The following is a 23,189-nucleotide window of genomic DNA, read 5'->3' on the forward strand; positions in this document are numbered from 1 at the left end:
AGGAAGGGAAAATTTATTGGGAGTCCTAGTACAGTATTCCCCAAAGGTTAACTTGCAAGTTGAGTTGGTAGTAAGGAAGGCAAATGCAATGTTAGCATTCATCTCAATGATCCTATCTAATAGATAATAGTGCTGAGTTTGAGAGTGTTTTCATGCAGTCTTTCATCAGAGACAAACACAGACTAGTTATCTATTTCCACACTACATTTCTACTCATTATTAGGTTACCTCTTGAGATTTCATTTTTGTTAAAAATCACACAGAAAACCATATTGAATGGTTTCTGTAAACTACATAAATAACATCTCCTGATAATTTCTAAATCACTTAGAAAGTAGTTAATTTCTGTTAAGTAAACAATTTTATTACAGCACAGAAATAAAGATACATTTACCAGCTTATAGCACTTATAGGCTGACCTTTTGGTACTGCAAGCTGATAATTTGAAATGACAAAATTACCCAATTTACTACCTGTATTGCTGTTTTCAGACAGACCAAACTTAAGGCCAGGAGTATATTGAAATTAGTAATACAGCTTACTGTCATCCATTTTCAGCTATAAGCAGAGTTAAAAAGCAGTTTTATAAAATCTTTCTACAACCCCACTATTTGAAAACAGCAGACCGGTCAATAATGGTATTACTTAAAGACTTTCTTTGAACACTGTCAACAAAGTGTATTTGAAACTGCAGATAGATCGCAATCAACAGTCAGGGTGCAAGCATGTGAATTATGAATGTTTATTGCATGAATTTCAAGTACACATTGTAGGGACAACAATTTCTCCAGTTTATGAAGTTATGAAATTCAACACTTCCAAATAAATAAGTGATTTGGTCACAATTAAATCCAAAACTAAACCTTAAAAAAGTGCAAGTTATTTTTTGAGAAAAAAGGCATCACATCACTGGCCTAAGTTTACAGAATTAAAACTGTGCAAATTAACCCACCTTTCATTAATAAGGTAAAATTCAGATTTAATGAAATTCCATACCTGTGGAATATTTCACATCACCAAGAGTTGGTGCTAGTAGTGATGCAGCAATTAAAAACATTCATACAAATGGAAATGTTCCTGCTTGGAGCACTTCAACAAATTTAACAATATTAATTATACCATTTACATGCAAGATAGCACATTACTAGGAAACATGTTGCTTGAAGGAATAAATATACTGACTCTGTGGAGTCCTCCTGGTGAATGCTAACACTGGGGATCTGGAAGAATAAATACTTATTAAAACTTGTGGCACTCTTGCACTCGAGGTCTGTTGTAGTATCTGCAAATGCTTCCTGAACTTAAGATTCCATTCACTATTTTCCAACTGTAGTTATCCTGCAGACATTAGTGGTATAACAATGGTAGTTTTCTAATGCACAATGCCCAAGTTAAGAGTTGGGAAGACGGCGATTAAACTATTAATTTCTAAAGTTATTTCTTTTAATACTCTGGGTTGAAAATAATAATTTTCTCCACTATTTTTCATTCTCAGCTTAAACCCCACAGTTCGTTTTTTTTTAAAAACCTGAGCCGTCCTCATCACTCCATGGCAAACATGGTTGCCAAATACTGTTTGGAAAGTGGCTTAGTTTTTAAATAAGTAATTCACTACATAGTCTTCTAGAAGTAAATGCACCTTTTATTGGCATGGATACTGTAGCCAAATGGCTGCCCACTGCACTCTATAATTTCAATGTTTTGAAGAGTTATATTACAGATTCATCACATGAATTGCCTTTAAGAATCAGAACTCAGACCATCCAGGCAGTACATGCTGTTTCTGCTCCAGGCACAAATATATCCTATGATCATGCAATCCAGCCACCATGACACTCCTTGCTCTGTAATTCAAGTTCTACTCCGGCATAATGCCATTGAAAATAGCAAAACAAAACTAGTGCTTATTTTATTGTAATGACAAAGTTCTGAACAACATGTCACAACACATTTTGCAGTGATCAATCCTTTTCATTTTACATTTGACAAATAGGATATCCAACTTATTTAAATAAAGGGGCCTATTTGCTGATCTAACCACTGTGCTTTATACAATTAGAAAAATAAAATTGTATATTATTCATTGCTGGGTAAGTTAATAATTTTGGTCCAAGATTAAAATGTACTAAAAATCTAAGTACATAAAGATATTCTCAATTGGATACCCAATTAATGAAAATTTAAATAGCTCTGCTTTAATTTATTAATAATGTCTATAAACATATTATTTTTGGTCCTCATGTTTAACTCAAACTCATTCTCCATTCTATTCATTGTTCTAAAATAATGGTGGAATTGTTATTCTCTTCAAAAAGATGAAAAATCAATCCAAACATATCTTCAAATCAAAAACTGATCTTCAATGCAGCAAAAATAAAATCAGAAGGTTTGTTGAGGAGACGTGCAGAAAACTGAGATTCATCAGGCTTTAAAAGTCTTCACAGCTTTTGACAGATTGCTGTAAAACTCAGCCATATTAGATGGAAAGAAAGAGTCCACTACCGACTGTGGGAGATACCCACCCAGGTCAGTCTGAAAGAATGTAGTCAAATGGGTCTTTCGTGGCTCCCTAAAATTGAGACAAATACACAATAAGAAATAGGAGAAGGCAAATTAGTTCCCTATGCTTGCTCTGACATTCAATATCACAGTTGATCTCTTACCTCAGCCCCACTTTGCTGTATTAATCCCATATCCCTTAATTATCCAGGAATCCATACATTCAGCAAATAAGACACTACAGTACTCTGATACAAAATTCAAGAGTCACTCTACTCTAAGTGAAGATATTTCTTCTCAAATCCCTTAAACGGATCCCTTACTTTGAGACGGAGACCCTTGTTTCTAGTCACTCCAGCCAAGGAAAACAAAATCCTGCCATCTGCCTTGACAGTATGCAAAAATATTGGTATATTTCAAAAAGATCTACCCTTTCTTCTGATGCTCATAGGAACGGGCACGATTTTGTTTAATTGCTTCTCATGTGGCAATTCCCTCCAAGCTAGGAATTAAACTGGTGAATTTATTGCACTAATTTTATGGAATGTACATCCTGCCATCTTGGGTAGGGAAACCAGAACAGTACACATTATTTCAGGCACAGTCACGTCAAAGGCCCTATATTAATTACAGTAAAATGTCTTGTACTCAGATCCTCTAGTCATTGGACCAAAGCTTTGCCCTGTCTAAATTGTGAGCAGTTGATGCACATCTCAGGACTTTAGGCATCATCCACTTCTCTGAACTGGAAATGTAAGCAAGTCATCTTAGGTGCGGCCTAAGAAGCATTCAGGCACATTGTCCACATTCCTGAATGCTAATAATGACTTGCACTTTTTGAAATATAGAAAGATTTAAAAGTAATTATTGATCAGTCTATGTGGGAACTAAGTACAGTACTGGAGATTAATGCACACGTCTCCACGTCCCGTTTGGTACCACCCTCTTCATTACCATAGTCTGGACACCGATACATAATTCACAGTAATGTTTTCTGCCCTAGTGATTCCAAGTTCCACCCAAGCTGATTCTATATCTCAGTTTTCTCAACAACATCCTTTCTAACATTATTCCAATTTCAACACACTGCACCTTGTTTCCCAGATTACCTGTCCTTCCTGAATATTGAATATCCATGGCTGTACAGCTCTCAGGCCTGGCCACCTTGCAGCTATATCTCTGTAATCACTATTTAAGGTATCTATTTTCTCTCTCCTCCTGATCTATTCAGTTTTTCCTACATCCGCCCCAATCAATGTCCCCACTAACTTGTAATGACCAGTATGCTGTGCAATTTTCTTTTTCCAGTGACAACATGTGCACACTGAATAATTTCTTCAATAAAAACAATACAAATAAGCCAGTTCTAAAATCTGCAGACAAATCGTTGCAAACTCCACATTGTCAACATTGTCCGCAGCAGAATTCAGAAAGGGAAATGTGATTATGAAATATTTTTAACATGCCAACAAGATAAAGTGAAAACTTTTTATGCAGTTGAAACTCCTTTGTGCTCTAGTAGCAAAAGATGTGTGCGCACACACACCTTAGAGGGAAAACTGACCCTGACCCTATTGTCCTGTTTCTTTCTCCACTATCTGTCCATCATCTGCACACTCCTCCCACTGGACTCCATCGCCCTACTGTCCCATCTGTGCACATCACCTCCTTTATTTGATTCCATGCTCCACCTTCTCTTCCTTTTGGATTTAATTATCTGTAGCCCTTTGTTGTCTCCACCCATCACCTCCGATGCTTTTCCCACTCCTCTCTCCTCCCTGCCTATCAACCCTCCTCACCTGGATTCACTGATCACTTTCAGAACTTTTTCCACCTCTTCTCCTCACCTCTTTATACTGGCTGCCCCCTCTCAACCTTGTAGTCCAGATGAAGGGTCTGGACCCAAAATGTTAACTGCTGATCTCTCTCCACAAATGCTGCCTAGCCCACTTGAGTTGCTCTTGCAGTTTTTTTGTTACTACAAATTCCAGCATTGACAGTCTCTTGTATTTCTATTGTACTATTAACTTATCTGCTTTCTTATGATTGCTTCATGCTTTAAGGTACAACGCCTTTATATTTGTCTTTTTAACACTTTTAGTCAGCATTTTTTCCCTCTGACCCTATTCGTCTTATTACAACTTTTCTCATCTGGATACTATTTGTGTATATGCACTTCTCTTTCTAGGTTTCTTAAATCAATTTAGTTACCTTTATCCCATTCACTTTCCCTACACAGCTCCCTTGTTTCTTATTAAAGACATTTCTCTTGATTGACATGCCCTACTTATTTAGTTTAAAACATCTGTGTTAGCTTGTGACAAAAATCTTGTTTCCAAAGTGAAATTTATTATCAGAGTACATACATGTCACCACATACAGCCCTGAGATTCTTTTTCCTATTGGCGTACTTAGCAAATCTAAAGAACAGCAATTGTAAACAAGATTAATGAACAACAGACTGTGCAAATGCAAATATAACTAAATAGCAATAAATAACAAGTGTGTTAGAAAGTTAAAGAGTCCTTAAACTGAGAACTTTGTTTGTAGGAAATAGAATGAATGTAGTTATCCTCTTTTGTTTAAGAACTTGATGACTGAGGTGTTGTAACTGTTCTTCAAGCTGGTGGTGCAAATCCTGGGGCATTTATATCTTCTCGCTGCTGCCATCAAGAAAAGAGCATGGTATGGGTAGTGAGGATGTTGCACTGGGCCAAATCCCATTACCTTTTGTAGGAGTTTTGGACTCTTGCTCTTGGATAATGCAAATCTCATTCATCATTAAACCAGTTGGTCCAAATTTATAATTGTACCAGAATAATGCTGGATTTATAATCCTAAAGTTTAAGGTCACCCATAACAGAAACTGGGTTAATCTATCCTCAATAAAATGAAAAATATACAATATTTTTGACTGAGAAACTTATTTGAGGGAAGAAAGGAACAATTTTCAATGAAAAAAATCTAGAAAAATTAAAAAAGGTATCTTACCCAGGAATGGGAGCACAGAAACAGCCACAGGGATGATTGAATCCCCTAACATAATGAGGTTTAGGAGAACAGCCAGGGTGCTCCACATTAGTAGCTGTGAAGAAAAAAGGATGCTTGTCACTTCAAACAGTAGTGGCACAAAACACTGAAACCACACAGGCTTATTTTGTTAGATCCTAGGGCCCTGCACTGTGGTTCGGTACTGTATGAACCAAATTATATTTGAATTTGTAACATGTATTCACTCACAGATGATAGTTATAGCCAGGCCCATTACCTGTTTGTAATTGTTATTACAGTGAGCGTCTGCGTCATTTTAAGTGTGAACACACTACCCTGAATTTGTGGGCACTTCCTTGAATCTCATTAAATATTCATAATGCTTGAGTAACAGGAATTGAAGACATTTTTTTTCTGAAACCTCCACACTGGAACATTTGTTTTGACCCCATTTCTACATTTCAGTTAAACAGGCCGTGTGTTAGTTACCATTTGAGGATATCGTTCCGTCTTCATATTGTTTGATTAAAATGACATCCACAAAGTCTCTTGGGGAGATAATGCCCAAAGCTGCTGATGGTGTAACAGTCCTGCACACAGACATGGTCTAGAGGGATACAGGGCAAACAGTCAGGAATTCATTCATCATGCACGTCTGTTGAGTAGTTACGATATGACATTTTTTTCCACATATGTTCAGCCAAGTTCTCAAATAGACCATTTTTCTTAAATATTTGGCTTTATTTGCAGTTTCTTTTTTAAAAATAGCACATTTTTTTCAAAATACTGCCACTTTCAAAACATTTCCTCTTGAATAAAAATGCTTGATAGTTATAAGCAGACATCACATAATATTACTTATTTGTACTATGTGGATTTGGTCATTAAGTTCACTTGCTAACATGGCAGTTATTGGGCACTTTTAGATCATTACCAGTATTTAAAAACAACCAAAATTAATCAGAATTGTTTGTCAATTATAGGCTGCAGCACAATTCAAATTTAAAAATAGTGATCTGCATCAGAGGCGGAGTAAGAATCCTTTGAGTGATGATGCATGTCAGACTACAGTAAGAAAGCAGAATCAGAGAAAGGAACATGAAGACGCTACTAAAAGTGGACATGCAAAGCTTGTAGCTAGCAATGCAGTAAGCAAAAAGGGCAGCAGACAAGGAGGACAGATAAACTACAGACATATGGTCTGGAAGGACGCTGAAGATCGTGAAGGCAGTTCAGAATATGAAGGTAGTTATCAATTGATTTGAACAATTCTTAAAAGAAAACCCACAAACAGTATTCTTTGGATTAAGGGCATACATTGCAAAGTACTAATAAACAGGAGTGCAAAACACTGGCTATTAAGCAGTCTGATACCTAATTTAGGTACATTAAAATGGGAAGGTCTTTACAGTAATTAAGAGCTCACAGTAGGTTTTAGCTGTGTCTTCCAATGTCCCGGGAAGGGATAAACAAAAGAGGCTTTTAAAACTAAATGGATGGGAAAACCATGATCAGGGAATAGAACATTACCATAGTTCAGGCCCTTCAGCCCACAATGTTATGTTGACCTTTTAACCTGCTCTAAAGTTAATCTAACCATTCCCTTCTACATAACCTTCCATTATTGTATCATCCATTTTGATACATTGAAGAGTTTAAGTGTTCTTTATGTATCTGCCTCGACCATCACCCCTGGCAGGGCATTCCACGCAGCCACTGCTCTCCTTATATAAAGGACTTACCACCCCCCCACCATACTTTCCTTCAATCACCTCGAAACTATAGAACAGCACAGGAACAAGCCCTTTCGCCCACAGTGTTATGCCGAACCAATTTAATTAGAAATCAAATGGCTAACTAATGTCTTCTGCCTACACAATGGCCAATATCCTTCCATTTTCCTCACTTTCATGTGCCTATCTAAATATCTCTTAAAAGTACCTAATGTTTTTGCTACTACCAACCCCTCAGGCAGCACATTCCAGGCACGCACTCTCTATGTAAAAAAAAAGACCTCATCCCTCGCATTTTCTTTGAAATTACCCCTTTCACCTTAAATGCATGCCCTCTGCATTAAACATTTCAACCCCGGGAAAATGAATTTGTCTGTCCACTCTATCCATGACTCCCATAATCTTATCTCTATCAGATCTTTCCTTGGACTCTGCCACTGCAGAGAAAACAATCCAATTTTGTCCAGCCTCTCATGATAGCACACGTCCTCTAAACCAGGCAGCATCCTGGTAAACCTCTTCTGCACCCTCTCCAAAGCCTCAACATCCTTCCTATAGTGGGATGACCAGAATTGTATGCAGCCTAACTAGTTTTATAAAGCTGCAACATAACTTCTTGACTACTGAACTAATTCTCAACTAAAAAGGCAAGCATGCCATTTGCCTTCTTAACCACCCTATCAACTTGTGTAGCCACTTTCAGGGAGCTATGAACACCACGATTAAGGGTCTTGATCTTAACTATGAACTGTCTCTTTGCATTTGACCTACCAAGCTCCAACACTTCACAATTGCCCAGATTAATCTCCATCTTTCATTTCTCTGCCCATATCTATATCCCATTGTATTCTTTGCTAGTCCTCTACATTATCCATAACACCACCAATCTTTATATCACCTGCAAGCTTGCTAATCCACCCATCCACTTTTTTGTCCTGTTCATTTACAGTACTGTGCAAAAGGCCTAGGCATGCTAGATTTTTGTTACTATAAGTTTGGTTTTAGAAGTTTATTTTTTGTCTTCTGCATTAGAGCATCAGTGGAAAAGAGCAAATTTTAGATTTCCTAATGTTCATTTTCCAAAAAATTTAATGTTACAGAGAATTGCTTGTATTTCATTAAAGAAAGTAACATATTAATAGAACACTTTTCAAATAAAAACTTGATTATTTGAAGGTATCTAAGCCCAGTGCATGAGTAAAAAAAGATATCAAATAGGTACTAATGATCAATGACATAATGAGTTGAATGAACTAAACTGAAACTGAAATGTGTGTAGAAGGAATCAAACTGGGCAAAGGACAACCAAACTAGAAGGTGGGGTGTGGCAGATGTGACAGCTTAACCTTCAATTCTTACACCATGACAAGACTGAGCAGGTGCAAGGTAACAGGAAAGCCCTGTTTGTGTGGAATTTGCATGTTGTCCCTGGGGCTGTACTGGCTTCCTCTGGGTGCTCTTGCATAGAAACATAGAAAATAGGTGCAGGAGTAGGCCATTTGGCCCTTCGAGCCTGCACTGCCATTCAGTATGATCATGGCTGATCATCCAACTCAGAACCCTGTACCTGCTTTCTCTCCATACTCCCTGATCCCTTTAGCCACAAAGGCCATAGCTAACTTCCTCTTAAATATAGCTGATGGACCAGCCTCAACTGTTTCCTGTGGCAGAGAATTCCACGGATTCACTCTCTGTGTGAAGAAGTTTTTCCTCATCTCGGTCCTAAAAGGCTTCCCCTTTATCCTTAAACTGTGACCCCTCGTTCTGGACTTCCCCAACATTGGAAACAATCTTCCTGCATCTAGCCTGTCCAATCCCTTTAGAATTTTATACGTTTCAATAAGATCCCCCTTCAATCTTCTAATTTCCAGTGAGTATAAGCTTAGTCGATCCAGTCTTTCTTCATATGAAAGTCCTGCCATCCCAGGAATCAATCTGGTGAACCTTCTCTGTACTCCCTCTACGGCAAGAATGTCTTTCCTCAGATTAGGGGACCAAAACTGCACACAATATTCTAGGTGCGGTCTCACCAAGGCCTTGTACAACTGCAGTAGAACCTCCCTGCTCCTGTACTCAAATACTTTTGCTATGATTGCCAACATACCATTTGCCTTTTTCACCGCTTGCTGTACCTGCATGCCTACCTTCAATGACTGGTGTACATTGACACCCAGGTCTCGTTGCATCTCCCCTTTTCCTAATCGGCCACCGTTCAGATAATAATCTGTTTTCCTGTTCTTGCAACCAAAGTGGATAACTTCACATTTATCCAAATTAAATTGCATCTGCCATGAATTTGCCCACTCACCTAACCTATCCAAGTCACCCTGCATCCTCTTAGCATCCTCCTCACAGTTAACACCGCTGCCCAGCTTCGTGTCATCCGCAAACTTGGAGATGCTGCATTTAATTCCTTCGTCTAAATCATTAATATATATTGTAAACAACTGGGGTCCAGCACTGAGCCTTGCGGTATCTCACTGGTCACTGCCTGCCATTCTGAAAAGGTCCCGTTTACTCCCACTCTTTGCTTCCTGTCTGCCAACCAATTCTCTATCCACATCAATACCATACCCCCAATACCGTGTGCTTTAAGTTTGCACACTAATCTCCTGTGTGGGACCTTGTTAAAAGCCTTTTGAAAATCTAAATATACCACATCCACTGGCTCTCCCCTATCCACTCTACTAGTTACATCTTCAAAAAAATACTATAAGATCCGTCAGACATGATTTTCCTTTCACAAATCCATGCTTTGTCCGATGATTTCACCTCTTTCCAAATGTGCTATTATCACATCTTTGATAACCGACTCTAGCATTTTCAGTTATCAAAACCGAAAACGCTTCCTTTCACATCCCAGAGATGGCACTGTAATTTGTATCTAGTGCAAGGGTTCCCACCCTTTTTATGTGATGGACCAATACCATTAAGCAAGGGGTCCATGGACCCCAGGAAACCCCTGCTGCAGTGTATGAGTGGTTGAATCTAGATGAAGTTGATGAAAATACAGGGAGGAAAATAAAGAGCTCAATGTGGGATTAGTTAAAATGGCTGGGATTGATAGTTGGCACAGACTTGGTGGGCTGAAGGATCTATTTCTGTGCCGTATCTCTCTCTGAAATTTGTTCAGTGAGAGGATGGCACCATCTTGAGATAACATAGACTTCAAATGTCAGATGTAGTATACCTGGACACATGGCTGTCATTAACTTATATAATGTACATGTCATGGGTTTCAAAGTAAATTTATCATGTCACCATGAGATTGATTTTCTCGTAGGCATACTCAATACCATTTAAGCGAGCAATTATTGCCAAACAACTACCTAGAGTGACTAAACTGCAAATTCTTCTTGCAAGCTAAATCAATTATGGCCAATAAACTTACATCATCAATAGTCTCAATCAGCTCAAACACTTTCACATTTTTGTCCCAATTCACCCTTAGTCCATCAGGCACTGGTTTCAGACATTCCCAAACTTCACGTGGTGCAGCTTTAATTGTCCCTTCACCTTTGTACCTGAATCAAAGACCACAACAACAAAGGGAAAAGGTAATTAGAATAACTGTTATTTTTAAGAACAATTAAAATTAGGAGAATTTCAAATTGATTAAATGTTTTAGTGCAGAAAACAAAGATGATTTTTGCAGTTAAGAGTACCGTCTATTTCTGATCTGGAGTTCTATTCTGCCTGACCTGTGCTCCCACATATTTTTAGTTCTAGGATTTATGATGGTCAAATATGAAAATAATAATGGGTTGTAACTGCATGCTGCTTTACACAGCAGTGAATATGGAGACAACAGTTTCTCCAGGGCACCCAACATACCCAGTTTAAAACAATCATCTAATGTCTTCAGTCTCTCCTTCCAATTAATGTCAGTGAAAGGTACAAACTTGTTACATCTGTCCTGAGTGGCTCATCAAGTGGTTCAGCCATCAAGGACAAGAAGGAGAAGAACAGGTATGATTTATTCAATAGTACACAAGGCATAAAGGGCTGAATGGCCCAAGCTTGCTTCTATTACTCCATGTTCTTATAGTACCCTCCTTGAAAACCACCTTTTGTGTCCAGCAATTTTTTCACTAACTCTTCTTTGTCTTAAAGCCTTGTTTCAAAATGACATCTCCCTGAAGTTTCTTTTTCTATGGCAAGTATCATGCAAATTAACATTTAATTGGCATCATTGGCAATCTCCCTCCCAGCAGGTTTCTTTTCAGGCTCCGGACATTGGTACAGCCAGAACATTAATCTTACTCAATTCAAATATTTGCAAACAGCAAACTCCAAATTTAACTGAGTGATTAGATAAATATTTCAAAATCACACATGTAGGAACTAGCCAAATATATTGAAAAAATACATACTAGGATACTAGTCTTCAGACATAGGCTACAGGTTGAGAAAATACCAAGGGACAGGTGTGATATGTAGAGTTCTGCAAAGTACTGTTGAAAACTCAGAACATGCTTCCTGATCAACTCAATAGATCATGTAGACAGGACAAGTTCCTCTCCTTCTGAGCCTCAACTCCATTTCCCTTAACAATTTGCTTTCTGGAAAACTGTGATTGAGCTGACTCAGTCTTTTCCCCTATGTGAAATGCTGCTTTGTGGCTTTTTAAAGAATAAATTCATGGGATATAGACAGTACTGGCAAAGCTGGCAGTATCCACCCCCAGATTAACTCTATAGCCTACGTCTGGAGATAATTATGGAATCAAATACATTGGTGAAGCAACACACATGAGATGCTGGAGGAACTCAGGAGATCAGGTAGCATCTAAGGAGAGGAATAAACAGTCAACATTTTGAGCAGATACCCATCATTGGGAACTCACCTAGGTGGGTTTCGTTCAAATAATCTAGATCTGTCCAGGATGCCATGTCTCCTCTTCTGAAGGACATTAGTGAACTATGTGGGTTTTGTTTTAAAATGACAACCCTGAAGTTCAGTTCCCATTGCAGATATCAGCTTTTTCCACACATCAATTCCACATTTAAATATCCCATGTCAAGATTCTGACCAAGAGTCAAAGCCTCTCGAAATCCAATATCTTGTGACCTTGGTAAACTTAGCACAATAGGAGTTTCTGTACATATCTAATACCCTTCTAACTTCTGAATGCAGAAAGAATTACGCTGCACTAATTAATTCTATGCTTAACATTCACATATGATCTGCAAATATGTCAGCTGACATTGTAGGATGACAAGGCACAATTCATTTAAGCAGAACTACTCTCAGAGGGCAATTTCTTTAAGTATACATTTCTCCATACTCACAAGTTTCCAGAGTATTCTGATGATGGCCTCCAGGATACACAAACATCATTCTACCAAAGAGAAACAGATTTTAAAAAATTGTATTTTGTACAGAAAATATCAAAACACAAGTAAACATATGCATTCTTTTTAATCATGGCAAGGAGAAGAAATAAAATGTTATTTTAGGTTCAAAATAACTAGGCTAAATAATGGAAGTGATTAATCCCATTAACACAAAATCTGCTGTCACATTAGTACTCCCTCATTTGCTTTTGGAAAGAATTTTAAAGTTGCTGTAGGCTCAGGACAGCAGCAGTCGTTGATTTGATGTGACAACAGGTGCTAGAAATGGGCATGGATAAATTCTACACCCATTTTCTAAAGAGTAGCTAAATTTTGACCAGAGAAGTCCAAATTAAAAACCAATCATTTAACTTCTAACTTCCTATTTCTTGTTTCTCTTTTGTTCTGCTCAAAAAAAGTTCAAAGCAGCAAACTGACTGTTTGAATCTTTAAGCCAACTAGTTTTGTTACTCTGATTTAAAATTTAAGTAATAGCAAAGGAATTTCTTTTTATCCCAAAGGAGGCCCAAATATACCTGAAGCAACAAATAATAAAAGGTATGCACAACCCTCATTCATGTTTCAGGAGGCCCTTATACCTCTAACCAAGATCTCTCCTGAAAGCCCCAGCCTTGTGCCAAATTTTGTTTGTTACATGTTGTAGCAAATTGAATTAGGACATGTAACTAATATAGCTTTTTCAACGAGTTTTTGGGCTACACTGGTAGATTGATATATTTTAGGATTCAATAGTTAATAGATAAAGGTTCAGCACACCTGCTATTCATTTAGAAAAAAAACACAAGTTATAACAACAAACTAAAGAACGAAGAACAAAAGAAGCAGGAATGGACCACTCAGTCCTTCCGATCCATTCTACAATTCAACAAGATCATTGCTTTCCCTATTTTTTCCCACTAATCCCTAATACCCATGAATCTATCAGCCAGAGACATCCAGGGAAGAAATCTCCAGGTGAAAAGATTTTCTTCTTAGTTCCATCCAAACTAGTTCATTCATTTATTTGGAAACTGACCTCAAGCTCCAGACTCCTAGTATGTAAAAAAACACCGAGTACTTGACAAAATACTTTTCAATCTAGTCATAATTTCTCATTGTTTTAAACTCTGAACAACAGGGGCCCAACTTGGCCTACTAAATTTTTCCTCACCTGACATATTTATTATCCTAGTAACCATTCTGGTCAATCTTTTTTGCACTACCTTGATTGTAAGTACACCCTCCTTTCGATAAGGCAATCAGTACTCCAAGAATAAACTCACAAAGTAGACATCGACTCTCATATTCAAATCCTCTTACAATAAAGTCCAATGTGCCATTTTCATTTCAAACTGTTCGATGCTTGATTTCAATGATTGAGCCAAATGTCCCTTTGGATATCAACATTTCTCCATCTTCTACTACTTAAAAAGAAAAACTCACTTTTTTGCATCATCATTACTCCAAGTTACACTTAGTTTCACATTCTCAGTTAACCTTCCTTCAGTCAAATCACTGATACAAAGTGAATGACTGGAGCCCAAACACCAATTCCTAGGCACTTCAAGCTGGCATGATACATTCATTCCTAATCATTGTTCTCTTTCTGATAACTAACTCCCAATCCACATGAACGCAAACCCAGATTTCACACATTCTATCCGTTTTCATTGATGGGACCTTAACAAAAGTCTTGTGAAAATCCAAATGTATCACATCCACTGAATTCCCTTCATCCACACTACCAGATACGGCCACAAAAAAAACTCCAGATTAGTAAAATATGTTATCCCATTTGTAAACCCTTGCTGACTCTCAACTTTTTACAACTATTGGTAACAGCTAACAGTCTGGTCATTCTGTTTTCTCTCCTTTTTAGAGATAATGGGGTCAAATTTGCATCCCTCTGATTATTTTCCATGTGGAGACAATTTTGGAAGATCATAACCAGAACTTCCACAGTTGCTATAGCTAACAGAACCAAAATATGTCAATAGGTCCTAGCATTTTCTGGTTCATTAGAGAGTGAATTTGTTTTACCTCATCATTTGCACTTGAACTCTTGGTTCTCCAATACTGATGTATTTACTTTTTGAGATATAAATTTCTCTGCAATTTCCTCCAACCCTCCTATTGTAAATTCAGCCATCTTCTGTAAGGGACCCACATTAGCCTTCACTAGTATTTTCCATTTTACTTGTAGGTGGAAGCACCTATAGTCTTTATGTTTGTCTGATTTGTTCTCATTTTCTTCTTTCCATTTATCAATGTTTTAGTCAACCCCTGCTGAATTCAGATAATACTATAAAAATTTTCCCCTAATCCATGAATGGGCCACATTCTCTCTTGTCCCTTAAATACTATCTATTTTTGTAAGCTACGTAATATTTCATGTTGAAATGTAAATGCTGAATGTCTTACATTTCAATATGGTTTCCAATTGTGCTGTAGCTAACCTACCCTTCACATTTTACCCAAATTAAATTGAAAACTCAAAGTGGATCACTTTCAAGCAATGTAAAATTCTGTCACCATTACAAATTAATCCCTCCTTTTTCTACAGTCTAACTTGTTCCATTGTTGGTTCTTCAATATACTGATCTGGAAATCTATCTTGTATACAGTTTGGAAATTCAACCTCTATATTGGACAACACATAAAAGTGTTGGAGGAACTTAGCAGACCAGGCAACATCTATGGACAGTCGTGTTTTTGGGCCAAAACCCTTCAGCAGGGCTGGAAAAAAAATCTCAAAAGTTGGTGGGGGGGGGGGGGGGAGGAGAGAAATGCCAGGCAGTAGGTGGAGTTTGGAGGGGCAGGGATGAAGCAAAGAGCTAGAAAGTTGATTGGTGAAAGAGACAAAAAGCCATGGAAGAAAGAAGAAAGGGGGGGGGAGCACTAGAGGGCGATGGGCAGGCAAGAAGATAAAATGAGAAAGGGACAAGGGGATGGGAAAGGGTGAAAGGGGAGGGGGTGGAGGCATTCTTGGAAGTTTGAGAAATCGACGTTCATGCTGGTTGGAGGCTACCCAAATGGAGTACAAGGTATTGTTCCTCCAACCTAAGTGTGGCCTTACCCCAACAGTGGAGGAGGCTATGGATGGGCATATCAGAATGGGAATGGGAAGTGGAATTACAATGGGTGGCCACTGGGAGGTTTCACTTGTTCTGTGTCAGTGCTAATTCAAAGTAGAGTTATTACCAAAGTATTAAGCAGTATTCAACCCTGAGTTTCATATTCTCCACAGACAGGCATGAAACAAAGAAAACCATGGAACCCGTACAAAGAAAGACATCACCTCCCTCCCATCATGAAGAAAATGGTGCAAACTGCATCAAAAAAAGTGAAAAACGCTGAATGTAAAACACAAAATCGAAAGAATCCATATTCAGTTCAGCTCAGTGTTCATTATTTGCAGGCCACTCCGATCAAAATTGGCCAAAACAGCAACAAAAAAAAAGGGTGACCAGAAACAGATTATAACGTGAACTACAAAGTCCACTCCATAATAAATCAAATACAGCAGATATATAGATCAAAGTCCCCCATAATTACTGTATTGCACATAGATATCAAATCCCCTTATTCATCAGATTAATACTTAGTCCCACACCAATCAATTCTAATTCTAAGTCGTCATGGTATGTACCTTATCGTCTGCCTGCACTGTGTTTTTTCTGTAAATTTAACATATTACTCTGCATTCTGTTATTGCTTTTACTTTGTACTACCTCATTGGACTGATGAGATGAATGATCTGTATGGTTGGCTTGCAAAACAGTTCCCCCTCCCCCCCCCCCATTGCACCTCGGTGCAAATGACAATAATAATCCAATTTATCTACTTAAGCAAGATGATTTCTAACGATGAATATTATCCCTTCCCCTGTTTGCTTGTCCTTCCTGAATGCTGACTATCCTAGAACACGTAGTTCCCAGCTTTGGATACCTTGCAGCCTCATTTCTGTAACAGCAATTAGATCAGTCGTTAATGACTATTTCTGTGATAACTCTGCCACCTTGTTGCAGAGAAAGTAATGGTTACAGATGTCAGAATTATTCAATTGATGAATTGCTCAAGAGGCTGGGTGTAAAAAAAGCTCATCCTATATTTGAAGAGTCACATGGACCTGACACAATTGATATTGGTTTTGTGGTACTTTGAACAGCTAACAGAAACATGGATTGTTGAATATAAACTTAATCATTTCTTACTTTTTATTCAATCATTTTCCACAGAAAAAAACATTACAGATTTCGCATGAAAATTCAAGCATGCACACTGTAATCAGTGGCAGTTTAAAATATGATTCTGCTCCTTAGTATCTCCAAAAGGATCACACAACGATTAGAATGACAGGAATCCTGTCGATCCCTCAATCTCAATGCAGACCGACGTCAACTAAGTGTCACACCAGTGTACTTCTCCAAATTGACAGAACTATTGACCTGTCAGCCTGACATCGGTGGTGGGGAAGATGCTAGAGTCCATTATTAAAGATGAAATAGTGGCATATCTAGATAGCAGTGATAGGATTGGGCCGAGCCAGCATGATCTTGACTAATCTGTTGGAGTTTTTCGAGGATGTAACCAGGATGTTAGACGGGGGAGATCCAGTGGATGTAATGTACCTCGATTTTCAGAAGGCATTTGATAAGGTCCCACATAGGAGATTGGTGGGTAAAATCAAAGCTCAGGGCATCGGGGGGGAAGACATTGACATGGATAGAAAACTGGTTGGCAGATAGAAAGCAAAGGGTAGCGGTGAATGGGTGTTTCTCGGAATGGCAGGTGGTGACTAGTGGGGTGCCACAGGGCTCGGTATTGGGACCACAGCTGTTTACTATTTACGTTAACGATTTGGATGAAGGCATAGAAAATAACATCAGCAAATTTGCTGATGATACTAAGCTGGGTGGCAGCGTGACATGTGATGAGGATGTCAGGAGAATTCAGGGTGACTTGGATAGGCTGAGTGAGTGGGCAGATACTTGGCAGATGACGTTTAATGTGAGTAAGTGTGAGGTTATCCACTTTGGGAGTAAGAACAGGAAGGCAGATTATTATCTGAACGGTGTAGAGTTAGGTAAGGGAGAAATACAAAGAGATCTAGGAGTCCTTGTTCATCAGTCACTGAAGGTGAATGAGCAAGTGCAACAGGCAGTGAAGAAGGCTAATGGAATGTTGGCCTTTATTACAAAGGGAATTGAGTACAAGAGCAAGGAAATCCTTTTGCATTTGTACAGGGCCCTAGTGAATCCACACCTGGAGTATTGTGTACAGTTTTGGTCTCCAGGGTTAAGGAAGGACATTCTGGCTATAGAGGAAGGGCAGCGTAGATTCACAAGGTTAATTCCTGGGATGTCCGGACTGTCTTACGCAGAGAGGTTAGAGAGACTGGGCTTGTACATGCTGGAATTAAGGAGATTGAGAGGGGATCTGATTGCAACATATAAGATTATTAAGGGATTGGACAAGGTAGAGGCAGGAAATATGTTCCGGATGCTGGGAGGGTCCAGTACCAAAGGGGATGGTTTGAGAATAAGGCGTAGGTCATTTAGGACAGAGTTAAGGAAAAACTTCTTCTCCCAGAGAGTTGTGGGGGGTCTGGAATGCACTGCCTCAGAAGGTAGTGGAGGCCAATTCTCCGGATGCTTTCAAGAAGGAGCTAGATAGGTATCTTATGGATAGGGGAATCAAGGGATATGGGGACAAGGCAGGAACCGGGTATTGATAGTAGATGATCAGCCATGATCTCAAAATGGCGATGCAGGCTCGAAGGGCCGAATGGTCTACTTCTGCACCTATTGTCTATTGTTCACTACAGTCCTGCACTTTACCACCAACAGGATTACTGATGGAGTGGAGCAATTTATAGGGCAGATAAGGATATTCAGCTTTGGTGATTCCCTCCAACAGCTGGCCCACTTTCCAACTTTAGTCACTGAGCTGCACTTTGCTGATGGCACTTGCTCATTTGGAGGCTAAGCCCCAAGTCATCAACAACTTGTCTTCTGAAGAAAACAGGAGAACAGACTTTATGTTGAACATTTGCAAATCAACAAACGCTGTGCAGTAGCATCATCAGGTGATAAAGAGGTACACAGCACGACCTGTGGAAATTGTTGACTACTTCCCATATTTCAGGAAACATTTCTCAATGAAAGCAGACATTAATCTTCACCTTCAGTGTGCCAGCAAACTTTAGCTGCCTAAGGAAGAGTATTATAAGATTAGAGCTCACAGAGCTCATGAGCTACTAAGCAGCAGTGGTATCCATCTTACTTCACTGCCTGTTCCTTCTCTACACTTCCAAGGGACTGTACAGGGAAATGGTCCAAATCTCCGGAAGGATAAGTAAGCTAGCGGAATCTCCTCTTGTATTCTGCTGGCTTTGATGTTGGTTCCCAACACCAGACTACTGAAATAGGCACCATATTTAGAACTGACATGGCAAGAGATAATCAGCTGGATAGAGAAAACAATTCAAAGTTGTTTTCAAAATCTTTGTGAGGAAAGGTAACATTTTCATGGTTGAAATCCCGAGCCCATGACTGCAGCATTCCAGGTGGCAATGAGAACCTCATGTCCCCTCACAGGGAACTTTCACTGCTGCTCATAGCAGCATAGTGGGCAAGCACATTCTACCCCATCTCTGGGGGCGTATGGGAAACGTATTCGCTCAACAGGCGTATCTAAAGTCCAAACCGGAGTGAAGGATAGTCAATCTAGATCCTGAGGGCCTGCCTTAGTAGCAGTAGTGACATATCACGTCAGGGCAAAGGTTAGACAGAGAGAGATAAATTGAAAAAGAAACTCTGGAAGACGGAGATACTCACAATAGGCAAAACTATGTGATACTAAAATTACATTATACAGATACAATCTATTTCTTATTTTGGGTTATTTTCTTTCCTCCAAAACATCCAATTAGAATAAACAAGGCAGGGTTCACCATATACAACTTCACAACAGATGCTGTCAAAACCATTGCTGTTTTAAGTGAAACACTTCGTCAAAAGGAAGACCTTTCTCTCAACAAGGTGACCCGGTACTTGCACTTGAAAAGGACGCATCCATTCAAACAATGACAGTTAACACATTTTGATTTAAACAAAACGTTAGAAACACGATAATTTCTATTTTGATTTTCAATACTACAAACTGGTTTCAAAACAAAATCAAAAACACAGTAGCTGCTGACAACATTATTTGAAAAGCAACAATCGCAAAACCAAGCAGTTTCCGACGCTTGAGCCCAGCAGAAGTACCGGCTCTGCTGCACACTCGCTCCCTCCATCCTTCCCCGTTCCCCCCCACGACTCACCGTCCTCTTGCAAACCCTCCAGCCGCTGTCATCCCTGCTGTAACCCAGCAGCTTCTCGGCCACCGAGTCCGCCACCGTTCTGTAATTCATACCGCATCGACGCCGTGCCCGCGACTTCACTCTGAGAGGAGGTGAAGCCGGTTCACCTGGCCCGCAGCCGAGACTCACCCCACAGACTGCAGAAACCACCCTCAACAGCCTCTCCGCCCGGCGACCGGCGTCTGCCGCGCTTTCCCATCCTCGCACTGCCGGCGCCGCGCCGCGCTGCGCTCTGGGAGTTGAAGTTCCCTGCTCGCCGCCAGCAGCCAGGGCTCAACGCCGTTGGACTACAACTCCCGGCAGGTACCGCAGGAGAGCGTCCGCCCCCGCGGGGCTGGGAGATGAGGCGGCCGGTGATCGGGCGATGAGGTGCGAGAGCGAGTGGCATGGGTTCGCAATGAGGGTGCGAGCGATGCAGAGGCGTTCCCACCTGATGGGCGAATACCTCTCCCACTTTTTGTCTCAGTCAGGGAATTCCTCCCCCCCCAGCTAAGCTTCCTTGTTGCTCAATGCCAGAGGCAGCAACGATGGTGCCACTTATTCTCAGCCAGTCAGCTGCCTCTCAGGAAAGTGTCAACACTCTCCTGATCGTCATTTTTTTTTGTGTGAGACATAGAAAAGAATGTTCTTTTGGTGGTGCGGTTACTTAGAGCCGTTGATTCATTTTGTGCAAAAAAATACGCCATCAACAATGCTTCGTACAGTTAAAAGAAGACATCCAGTTCTCTGAGAGTTAATACGTGTACGTCCCCTATCAGCGGCTAAAAGGCGACTGGACAGAGAAATGTCTGCAATTTTTGGTTTGTTGGTGTGTCATGATTGCGTTTTCAGTTTCAATTCCTGGTCCGGAGGCAGGCACAACTGCATAATCTAAATTAACGTTCTCGGTACAAGAGTGGGGGAACTCTGCATAGCCAGGGATTCTGTTCTTCAGAATGGGTGGACAAAGACCATGCCTGGTCTGTTTTAAAACATAACAAAGAAGAACTGATGTTTTCCTTGTGTGATGATGATATCTTTTCACTTAGGTAACGTTTAAAAATTTGTCTTTTTGCGGTTTTGTTGGTCTTGTGGAAGCTTGCTTTGTATCAAATGACTGTCAAGTTTCTACGGGATGACAGTGTCTTCAAATCAGGTATAATTACGTATTTAAATTGCACCTTTGTTCCATAAGCAAAAAAGGATTTAGCAGCATTCAAGGTCTTACAGGGTTGATAGGGTACAACTGTCAAAAAAGATTGAAACAACCAAGGCTCTTTCCTCCGAAAATGTGGAGGCCAAGGGGTCACCTAATAGAGGACTTTAACCTCATTAAATCTGGCCAGAGAAATACAGGAAAGGATCCAAGATTTGGTCAGTGCCTGGAGTGTCTTTTCCCTTTTCCATCTGCCTGTCACCCTTCCGCTAATGGATCCAGGAATCACTTGCCAGCTTTTGGTCCAACCCCTCCCTTCACCTCCATATGCTGTTAGCTGCCCTCTATGTTTCAGTCCAGCTGAAGGGTCTTGACTTGAAGTTGGCAGTCCATTTTCCTCCACAGATGCCTCTTAGCCAGTTGATACCCTCCAACACTTTGTGACACTTGGGAATCCCTAGCTCAAGACAACTGAAAGTGAAGAAACAGCATGCTGAATAGTATTGGGTACTTCTGTCAGGAGCAGGCGGCTACCTGCTGCCTTGTCAGACGCCTCCTGTCCCATCAGTGGAAGACTGTGTGGTTCCCACATTGTTTTATCAGCCAAGTGACAGCTTCCACAACTTAGATGGAAGCATGTTATCCTAATCCGAAGAGACTGCCTAAGAAGAAAGCAGACCAGACCTATTCACAATCCCTCTGATGTGATCTGACCAAGGCACTATATAATTATAGCAAAATAAGAGCAAAGTGCTCAAAATCCTTTTTAATAAAGGCCTACGTATCATTTCTGTTCCCAGTTACCTACATACTAACTTTCAACTGATTCGAATACAAGGTCCCTTTAAACAGCTGTGTGGCTTCTCCTATCATATTCTAGCTTGTCCTCTTGCACTTACCCCACCTTCTCATTTTGGCTTCTTCCCCCTTCCTTTCCAGTTGTGATGAAGGGTCTCAACCTGCCATCGTCAAGTGCTTATCCCTTTCTGTAGGAATAGATAGAGTGGACAGCCAGCGCCTCTTCCCCAGGGCACCACTGCTCAATACAAGAGGACATGGCTTTAAGGTAAGGGGAGGAAAGTTCAAGGGGGATATTAGAGGAAGGTTTTTTACTCAGAGAGTGGTTGGTGCGTGGAATGCACTGCCTGAGTCAGTGGTGGAGGCAGATACACTAGTGAAATTTAAGAGACTACTAGACAGGTATATGGAGGAATTTAAAGTGGAGGGTTATATGGGAGGCAGGGTTTAAGGGTCGGCACAACATTGTGGGCTGAATGGCCTGTACTGTGCTGTATTCTTTGTTCTTTGTAGATGCTGCTTGTCCTGCTGAGTTCCTCCAGCTGTTGCTCTCGATTCCAGCATCTACAGAATCTCGTGTTTATCTCTTTGAAAAGCAGCACCTTTCAATCTCTCATCATTTATAAATAATCTACTGTTCTATTTTTTTTAACAAAGTGGATACCTCGTATTTTTTTCACATACTTTTCTACCTGCCATGTCTTCACCCATTCACTTAGCTAGTTCATTTGCCCTGATGCTTTTCTGCATCTTTCTTACAATTTGTACTATGACCACGCTCTGCATCACTGGCAAACTTGGATAGTCTACATTTAGTTCTCTCATCCAAAACACTGGTATAGATTGTGAATGGTTGGCGCTGCTATCCCTGAATCACTCCCCTTGCAACAATCTTCAAACTTGCAAATGACCATTTAATCTAATTCAGTTATCTCCCCATAACAAATCCTCAATCCATGCCAGTTTGTTGGCCCCAATTCCACATGGTCTAAGTTTAATAACCTTTGAGCAACACTATATCGGGTGCTTTAGACGTACAAATATCCTACATATTCTGGTTTCTCTTATTTATTCCAGTAGTTCATTAGCTCTGTATAATATCAGAGAATGTATACAATATACAACCTGAAATTTTTGCTCTTTGCAGACATCCATAAAAACAGAAGGGTACCCCAAAGAGTGAGTAACAGTAAAATTATTACAACCCCAAAAACCCCTTACTCCCCTCTCCCAGGCACAAGCAGCAGCAAAGCATCACCCCTCCCATCCCCGACCCCACTTCAGCAAAAACCATTAGCATTCACCACCCAGCAAGCAATAGCAAAGCACCC

At 40.0% G+C, this 23,189-nt stretch overlaps 1 protein-coding gene across 4 annotated transcripts; it reads right to left on the reverse strand.

Annotated features, from left to right (window-relative positions):
• Positions 1-702: 702 nt before the first annotated feature.
• stard5 (StAR-related lipid transfer (START) domain containing 5) lies at positions 703-21,603 on the reverse strand. Of its 4 annotated transcripts, XM_059952640.1 has the most exons (8): positions 19,887-21,601; positions 12,515-12,564; positions 10,615-10,747; positions 5,980-6,097; positions 5,491-5,584; positions 4,866-4,919; positions 2,523-2,569; positions 703-1,220 (listed from the first exon to the last, which is right to left on the reverse strand). In XM_059952640.1, exons 1-8 carry the CDS (start codon positions 19,974-19,976, stop codon positions 1,207-1,209), a joined length of 600 nt encoding a protein of 199 aa, XP_059808623.1. In that variant the 5' UTR covers positions 19,977-21,601; the 3' UTR covers positions 703-1,206. The 4 variants fall into 4 exon arrangements, with proteins under 4 accessions (XP_059808623.1, XP_059808624.1, XP_059808620.1 ...); XM_059952641.1 differs by lacking the exon at positions 4,866-4,919 and having other exon boundaries at positions 704-1,220; positions 19,887-21,090; XM_059952637.1 differs by lacking the exon at positions 703-1,220 and having other exon boundaries at positions 1,894-2,569; positions 19,887-21,603.
• Positions 21,604-23,189: the final 1,586 nt, after the last annotated feature.

This window comes from Hypanus sabinus, chromosome 28 (assembly GCF_030144855.1).
Source record: "Hypanus sabinus isolate sHypSab1 chromosome 28, sHypSab1.hap1, whole genome shotgun sequence".
Lineage (NCBI taxonomy): Eukaryota > Metazoa > Chordata > Chondrichthyes > Myliobatiformes > Dasyatidae > Hypanus > Hypanus sabinus.